The sequence below is a fragment of the Limulus polyphemus genome, unplaced genomic scaffold, assembly GCF_000517525.1.
Source record: "Limulus polyphemus unplaced genomic scaffold, Limulus_polyphemus-2.1.2 Scaffold407, whole genome shotgun sequence".
Lineage (NCBI taxonomy): Eukaryota > Metazoa > Arthropoda > Merostomata > Xiphosura > Limulidae > Limulus > Limulus polyphemus.
Window position 1 is genome coordinate 304,668 of NW_013666017.1, and position 9,583 is coordinate 314,250.

General features: G+C 30.5%; 1 protein-coding gene across 1 annotated transcript in view; it reads left to right on the forward strand.

The window, feature by feature from the left end:
- Positions 1 to 8,777, forward strand: part of LOC106458035 (lachesin-like) — a 32,372-nt gene extending 23,595 nt beyond the window's left edge. Inside the window, exons 6-7 of the mRNA XM_013917488.2 lie at positions 508 to 624; positions 8,740 to 8,777. Coding sequence (XP_013772942.2) covers positions 508 to 624; positions 8,740 to 8,777 — 155 coding nt within the window. The remainder of the gene's footprint in view (positions 1 to 507; positions 625 to 8,739) is intronic.
- Positions 8,778 to 9,583: the final 806 nt, after the last annotated feature.

Below are 9,583 nucleotides of genomic sequence, written 5' to 3' on the forward strand. Positions count from 1 at the left end.
GTAATATATATATATATATATACCCATATCTTTTAAGGGGTGGAATTGTTTGGTATATATATATTATATGGGTTGCTAGAAACGCAGAAAAAAATGTGATGTGAGTTTTGCATTTTCTTAATACTTTTATAGTTCTTGAAAATTTAAAATTATTTTCAGTTATGAAAAAATTACATTTTCACAGTTTATTATAAAGTAATTTATAAAAGGTTAATAATTTTCCAAAAGAAAAATAGTCTAACACATGGAACTCTTTTATTGAATTGATAATTTTATTCCTTAAGATAATTATCTTCTTATGACGTGATATTGAGAATATCATGGAAAGTCTTCTGTAAAATTCATCTCTATAAAACACTAATACTTTTTTCTTTCTCATTCATTTGAAAATATGGAAAAAGGTTACTGCTGCTGAGAAGACTAAACAGCACATGGAATATGTTAGAGAAATAGTCAAAATTTGTTTCTGAGTTATGATCATTACGACAAGTGTTTTCTATTTTTTAGGTAATTCTCCAAGTTCACCTTTAAAACCATTACTGGGAGTTTTATTTGCTGGTCTGGCGATTTTGACATTCATAATTTTCCTAGTTTTTCGGCTCAAACGAAAGAGAAAAGAAAAAGGTAAAAACTTTTTTGAAGTAAGATAATTTACATTTTAGGCTAAATGAGCTCCAAAACTCTGATTTATAGAAGCCTTTTTATGTAAAATAGATTTCCGACATGAGTTGTGATTGCGTAGATTGATATTACACATACAGCTAAGAGTAATCGAGTAAATACATCAAACTCAACTATAAAAGAGATCAACAGGCGTAATGGTATACTAGTTACATTTTCTGATCGATTAATTGTTCCACCAAGTTTGATTTGCAAGTTAATATGTTACAATAGCTTCACAAGTCGATTAAAGTTTATTAATAGTTTTTCTTTAAAAAATTTACTAAAATGGTTTCTTTTTTTTTGTTTATAAGCTTAATTGAATTAAGTAATTTTACGTCATCCTTACAGAACATGTTAATTTGCATCGAAGACAATTTAAAAATATAAGATTTACCAAAACATAAGTATACTCTTAGCTTGAAGTGAACTTCAGGTACCTTATCTATTATTAGTTTGTTGTTGTTTTTTTTTGCATCACATTAGGCTAGAAATCCAAACAATAGTCCAATACTATTTTAAGTACGGAACCTAGATGAATGTATATATATATATATATATATGCTTTATATAAAAAAATAATTAGAAATAAGATGAAAAGCAGATGTGAAATGTCATTAACAAAGTAATATTGAATACGAACGTGAAAAGCAACATGTTTTATTTTTATCTAGTTAGTACTAGTTTAGATTAATTGTTTTTGTTGCGGTTACAGTAAATTTTGTATAAACACATTTGCTTATAAATTAATTTGATTGATTTTTACAGTTATCATGCAAGTTTGTTTCCGCAAGATATATAAACACGTTGGTTTTGCTTAGAAATACTAATGTATTTAATAATTCTACCTCTATCATTGAGAAAACCGTAAGGTGAAACATTGAGGAAATTAAAAAGTCACTCTTTATAGGCTCTTTCTCTTTTTTACTAAACACATACTCAAGCGTCAACTATGATCTTTAGAATACATTGTATTTTAGTTTATTTCTCATAAGTTTTTCTACCAATAACTAGAGGTATTTGGAAAAATAATAGTTTTTCTGTTTAGAAAATACGACTAATAAATAATAACCAATAAGCTGACGCATTCATTATTATACAAAATGAAGATATTAAAATTTCCTTGAGTTGCGACTATTTTATAATAAATGGTACAAATCACATCACAATTACCATTTCTATCGCCATAGATTAAATAATTAAATTTAACAAAGCATATAATTTTTACTCTTTGACATCGGAAAATTTAAATATTTTTCTGATCACGTCCAGTAACTTTTCCATAAGATAGGGCTGCTATTAGAAACGTACTAATAAAATAGTAACCAAATGAGTTTGAATTCATTGGTAGTTTGATGTAGATTTATTTACACCGTCAATTATCTAAAACAGCCACTGAAAAAAAATCAAAATATAACAAGTTAATCGCAAAGAAAATATTTTCGCTAGATGAATGATTTATATACAGTTTCTGGGATTAAAAATCCAATCTTGCAGTGAGAAGAAAACATCTCGAACGGCTTATTTTATACAATTAATCGTAACAAAAAAGTACTTCAATATATATTAATGATAAATATATCTTAGCACATAGGTTCTTTAACTCACATTTAATTATATTTTTTTCTATACAAAAACAACAACATAAGTTCAATATGACATAATGTGAGCTATATCGAAATTGTTGTACGATTGATCATTTGAGATAATATGATATTTAATTTACTGGTATCAAACACAGCCACGAAAAAAATGGATAAAGACGGAAAGGTGATAATGAATAATATCACGTCTTAATAATGAGGCCCCCAATGGCACAGCGGTATGTCTGCAGACTTACAACATAAGACTTTTCTAGCTTTGCGCTTAACTTAAAAGTGGAAAAAAATATAAAAAAAAGCGACGAGTGAATTGAAAAGCAAATAAAAGGACACCCTTAAACCCGCACACGAGTGATCTAAGTAAAATATTGGATTTCACTTTAAAAGTTATCAAAAGTGGCTTAAAAGGAAAACTTCTATCCTAAAATATTGCACATTTATTTCACTTTTTAACAATCAGGAATGAAAATAAAATTAATTAAACTGAAAAGCTTTCGAGAAGTCGATAGAACTCCTGGAAAGATTGTGTACTATTGTGTCTTCTTTCATGCTTAATGGTTCGCTGGTTCATTAATATTTTAGTATTCATAATATCTAGTCCGTATTTGCAAAGCCTACGAATAAAGCTATTATACTTACAACTAAATAGGTAGTCCAGTGAAATAAGTTGTTTCTTTTTCTATTTAAATTCAGTTTTTTTTGCGGTCGCGGACGAATGAAACTTGAAGATTATAAGCAAAGACTGGTCACAGCAGTGCCTGACTGATTTGGTTAAAGCCACGTGACCTGAAAGATGGAAAGAAACACCATCTATTTCAGAAGTGTATGGGTGCGAGAGAAATGGTCAATGTTATAGTTTAAGGGGACATAAAAATAGCTTTGATTAAAAAAGTCACTTTTAGGAAAACCATTTCATCGAAAAAAAAAAACTTGTATTATTGGGAGAAAAGATTCAGTTAGTGATTAAGGTTTAATTATTAAATTATTTAAGATTTGAAATGAATTTATTTTTGGGTCTATAATAGAAAACTTATTCAGTAATTTTTAAATCAATAATTTTTTCATGTGAAAACCTAAGTCAGCAAGCAAACTGATCAAAATATATTAAATGCAAATAAAAAACGATTTCCACTTCAGATCATTTTTATTGTAATGAACGTTTCGTTTTAAATGTCAATTAAATATAAATTATAACTGATGATCTTGTAGAATGATTACAGTGGGCAACATAATTTCTATTTTCTCTGTTGCTAGAAAAAATGCAACTGTTTCTGAGTAATTTAACGATGCTGATTCTAAAAACATGTTGAAAATTACTGATCACCTCTACTTTTCGAGTTATGATGAATTTATTCAAAACACCAGTACAAAAAAGCAATGAGTATAATAATATTATATACTAAAAATACATTAAGCTATGTTTAAAAATTTCATAATGGTATTTTTTACTTTTTGTTACAAAATATCTGCTTCACTTGTTGCGCCCATTGGGTATGTTCTCAGTTTCATGTTGTAAGAACCAACAGTAATCTCCCATCATCACGAAAATCCACCGTTCTTGGTATCGCTGTTCCATTATAGAAATATCTTGGTGGAAGTACTCACCATGCTAATCTCTCACTGCACCTAGATCATTTGGAAAGAAGTCTAAATGGGAGTGTAAGAAATGCATCTTTAGTGACATCCTAGACCCCATTTTCCTGTAGTTATCGAGCATAGCATCAATCATAACAGTATAGTTTTCATCTTTATGATTTCCTAAGAAATTTTGGACAGCCAGTTTGAATGATTTCCATGCAGAAAATTCTATCTGATTGAGTACCATTTCAAAATCATCATCTTTCAAAACTTCCCAAATCTGTGACCCAACAAAGACACCTTCTTTCATTTTTTGCTACCATCATCAAAATGCTTTTACAAAATTCTTCATGATTCCCAGTTTAACATGAAACACATTTTGAGAATTCACTAAAGATGATAATCGACATTCTGTTTCTCTTGTATGTAATTCTCTCTCACTGGCCATTATTTCTATTTCAAGTGACATTTATCATCTAGGCTATCCCAGAGATACAAATAGCAACAATGTTTGGTATACCCACTCTGCAGGCCTAGCAAGAGTGCAATAACATGTGATAATTTAAATGTTTGATAGCCTCAAGTATAATCTGCATGCTTTGGATGAGCGACAGGAATTGATGGCTAAGTTTTCCCATTGTGCAAAAGTACGGTTTTCAGACTTTAGATGAGTCGGTACAAAATCTCCATTCTTTAGGATGATGTTCAGTACCTAATTCTTCCATTATTGCATCAACATTTGTTCAGGGATACAAAGTATATTTCTTGGTGTAGTAAGAAGCAATACTATGAAGGTGACTTCGAGAAATTGAAACGCTTGTTCCTGAAAGTAATAAATTCCATTGATGTTAATGAGAACCAAGAAGTTTCCCCATGCTACTTTGATAGAGATAAGTCACGAATCAGATGATTTAGATCTTTTTTGTGTGATTAGATGAGGAAGTTTATGTTGAGGTGCCACAAGAATAGAATTATTAGAAGAAGAGGATGAAGATGATTCACTGTCTTCTTCACAAGATAACTCTACTGTTTTCCAATTTACTGGTGGATGTGGCACTGGAAGACCATCAAAATGAAGTATTGGTTTAATTGCAGATACAATATCTGGATATTTTATGTATTGTTTAGTTTTGTTTGAATATCCAGAAACATTAGTCATGTAAAAATAACAGCCAGTTACATTATCTTTGGGCTCATGCCATATCTTGGGAAATGTAAATGGCATACTTGCTTTCTACTTATTCAGCCACGGTGTCAAGCCAGATGAGCAAACTGTACAACACACACGTAGAGCCCAATGTTTTTCTTGGCCACAAAATTTACATACAAAATAGTGGTAGTAAGCTCACTTTACCTTGTGTGTGATGTTTATCATCTGTGACATTGTAATATGCTTTCCACAAACGTTGCAGAAACTGTTTGTGTGATTTTTGCACTTTCAGACTTTATTTGAACTGGAAGTAGCCAGCATTTCAAATGATTTTCTGAAAAATATAAAATAATTTATGTTTACAGAACTAGAGTTTAAAAGATGTTAAAAAAACAAAGTCTTGCAGAACTTGATTATATTTCTGGTATGATACGAGGAAGAAGATCGGAACGAAGGGAAGTTACCAACTGAGTGAGTGAGAGGCCATTGAGAGAGAGGCGCCTGATTCCGCCCATTTTATACCCAGTCGAGGGACTTCTCGAATATTTTAGAAAACTCGACACGTGAGGGTTTCGTGGTTCCCGGGCGGAACAGGATAGCGTAGGAATGAAGCAAAAGTGGTGCAATTCGCTACAGTTATATCAAGAACAAATAGCATATATGAACAATATATTTGGAAGTTTACATTCAATGTTTGGATTTATTTAAAATGGATGCCTTTTACCCAGTAAACTGTCCAAGTAAACTTAATTTCACAGCATAAATCTATTCTACTGAGTTGATTGCATGGCATTTCACATAGTACTGATAAAATATTGAGATATTACAATAACTCAAAATCTAGAGGTGGTGGACAACTTCTAGCTACATTTTTGAAATCAACACCATCAAATTACCCCGAATCACAAGATGTTTCTTCAGTAGCAAATTTGTTATTGTTCAGTGTTATCTAACCGGTTCTGTTTTTTTAGAAATAATATACTTATGATGTACATTATATGTAAACTTACTTTCAATTATAGATCATAACATGCATTATTAATTACTACAAGGTTTAGTTTCATAATAATTAAGCATTGTGGATATAGCACGATATTTGTAAATGTGTTGGTCTTCAGTTATACATATACTTACTTGCACAATTGTTTTTTACAAATGTACAACAATCTGAGCAATGATAAACCTTGTTTTCATTTCTAAAACGTTTGCCTGTTCCACTGTAACATTCTAAATAAGGGCATATTATAAGAAGAATTTGAAATTGCATAAACGTTGGTCGAAAAGTGCATCTGGACACTTCTCATCTTCAGATTTCATTGTGCAAATGTCTAAGTATTGGATAAAATTATGTCTATGAAATGTTACTGATAGATTCAGTTTTTATTGTTTTGCCAGTCATGACGCTGCACAAATGGTTGTTTGTGGTGTGCCCATCACAGGGACTAAAGCCTTCAAGCTTAACGCTGAACCACAAGGAGGCGGTTTCCTCTTAGTTTGAAGTAAAATGCAATTGGTGCCTATTGATTGTATTGAACAAATAATCACTTCTAAATGTGTTTGCACGGGAAAAAATGAATAAGTTATAATAATAACAGAAATATAAATTTCTGTTTTTTTAAGATCTGAGATCTAGTTTTATAGACGGCAGCAAATTACATAACAGAACGATTCGCACGTTTATTTTTACATAAGGTGCTTTCTGTCTACTGCCAGATAGTTATCTACAGTAGGGTTTTGACAGGCTTGCAGAATAAGCTTAGCCTTTCGAGATGTCACGGAGTGAAGTAGTAAACCTATATAAACGTTTGTAGAATTTATTACAGAAAAATTCACGCTTTAGTTCTATGAGATATATCGTCAATGCAGCGCCATTTCTGCATTGCAATATTTGTAAACATAAGTAATAGCCAACGTTTTTCTTAAAGTGCCTAATTTCTAACTTTGCTTTGAGTAACTAGACAGCAATAATACTGGTGTTTATATGGGTAGCGTACTTTGAGCAAACAGAAAGAAATCATGTTTATGAAAAATAATAAAACTTTTGTGGTTTAATGTACTAACTGATAATTAGTATAAGTTACTTATGAAAGTTCACAAAACTATACATGAGATTAATTTTTATGAATAACAATTTGTAATCGTAAAGGCAATTTTATTATCATTAGTTTTGATTTTATAGAGCTATATGTACTACAGTGTCAGTATACTGTCATTGTATATAATGTATTGATACATTATTTTCATAATAGTCTCGGATGGATGAGGCTAAGGCTGTATCTGCGAGCAATATCAACTTCAACTGCAAAACATTTAGCATGTTGTTTACTTAGCTGTCGTAATACCAGTTCATATATATAATGGAGATTGTTCATGTCTTAGCCATATAAACTATCTAATTAGTTGACTTGTTAAATATTGAACCCATGTTTAATCCAACTATAACTAAATCTTCATCATCATTCGACCTTAGTCTCATCTAGAATTGGGTTCGGCCGCTCGGGTATTTTGTATCAGCCAAACATTTAACACTGACAGCATCCCTAAATGGCATATTCGATGAAGGGAATTCAAACCCACGACCCACAGATTGGAAGTTGAGCGCCCTAATCACCAGGCCATGCCAAGCCTTTCATAAAAGATTAAGTAATTTAAGTTAATAATTTTAGTCACTATTAAGAAAACTTCTTAACCAATCTTCAGAAATTTTATGTGTTCTTAATTTCATGCTAAGTAAGCTTTTCTTGCTAATGATTGTAGCCTCTTTAAAATGAATTCTCGGGTTAATTGCTACTTAAATACCTTGCTATAACATATTCCCATTCCTTTTATCGATCGAATAAATTGCTTGTGTCCTTTTGATTGATTTGTTGTATTAATAAAAAAGTAAAACCAGAGGTAAAGTTTTATCTAAGATTTCAGATGGTACCTTGAAGTAAATTAATTACGTAGTTAATTGTTCAAAGTGACTGAGATAAATACATTGTATAACGATCGTAATTAGGAAAAAGAAACAGTATTCAAACTAAAGTTTTGCTGCAGAAATTCTGACTTAAATATATTTCGTAACCTACTTCAGTTGGTTGTATGATCATTTGCATTACATTTCTATATAAATATTTCTTCATAAGTTAATGGAAGAGATACTTGTAAGCTAAGTATTAAGGATATGAATATTTTAAGCAAAAAGACAGAAAGAGAGAAAAAAATCACAGTAAAGTTGTCAGTCATTTTAACACTTCATTTCAAACGAGCTTAAAATAGGTTTAAGCATGAATAATGCACTATTTACACTTTACCGACACTATTTTTATTAAAACACTATCAGTATATCACTCAGTACCACAACCTTTTTGTATTTTAAACATATGATGTGTCAGTTTAACAAAAACTTGATTTTGAAAAGGAAATACTAGTAATGATGTGTATAACGTCAACTTTAACGAAACAAAACATAAATACCCTTAAACTATAAACTGTAATAAAACACTACAGTAACACTTCTAATACGTTCGAATTTAACAATCTTAATATAGGTTCCTACAAGGATTAATACAAATTTACAGGCTAAATAAATGTTGCAGATTTCGCCAAGTTTGTGAGAAACGACTTATTGATATTAAATATAAAAAAATAATGTTTGATTAACGTGATTAAAAACAGTTTAGAGGTTCTATCAACTATATAAAAGCATCAAGTTATGAAAATTTTCAGTATGTTCTTGTATAAATATACCTTTTTATGAATTTGTAGATGCTCATGGAGAAGAGCACGTGAAAAAGGAAAGGTAAATTTCAGTTACTTATAGTATATAAATAACTACATAGAAAACATGCACTAGTAGTTATACGGAAGATATGTATATCTTTTCAGAATACTTTATATTTTGTTACGTATTAGAATTTCGAATGGTCTGAGATTGAGTTAAATGATACTTTAAATTTAGTAAAAGTCGATATATAGCCAGTTTAAGATATTTAGCAATAAGATTGATACACACAGTTTTCTTTTTTAACACAAATACGTTTTAATATATACACAACAATACAAATTAAGATAGCAGTTATTACAAATAGATATTACACACAATGATTTATAAACAAAAGTTTCACAAACGTATAAAGTATTCTTTCTAGTCTGTAACTTCTTCGATATCTTATTGAGGGTTAACTATAAGCGAGTTGATTACAAGTTGACCTAGGTATAATTCACTTAACAGGAAGCTAGCTAGCTTTGTCCTTCGTTATTTACCAGCCAAGCACGCCGGATTTTCCATGATGAAGTTATATAATGTTTTCGTAAAAATACTAATGTCCGATGAGAATCTACTAATGTTAAATGATTTGTAATGTTCGAAATTTGTAAATGCTCCTGGCCAAATATCCGAGGTTTTCCGATTGACAAGCGTTTTAACAATCATAGTTATAGCTTCCGAAGCTTATAGCACACTAACTATAGCAAATAATAATAGATACTCTATTTTGGCGCGTCGCTTTGGTTATATTTATAGGCGTGTGGGAGCTTTTTCGAATTTTCAGTTTTACGTAACAATACTGACGCTATATTTAAGCGTTTACGTACATACATATATTGTTGA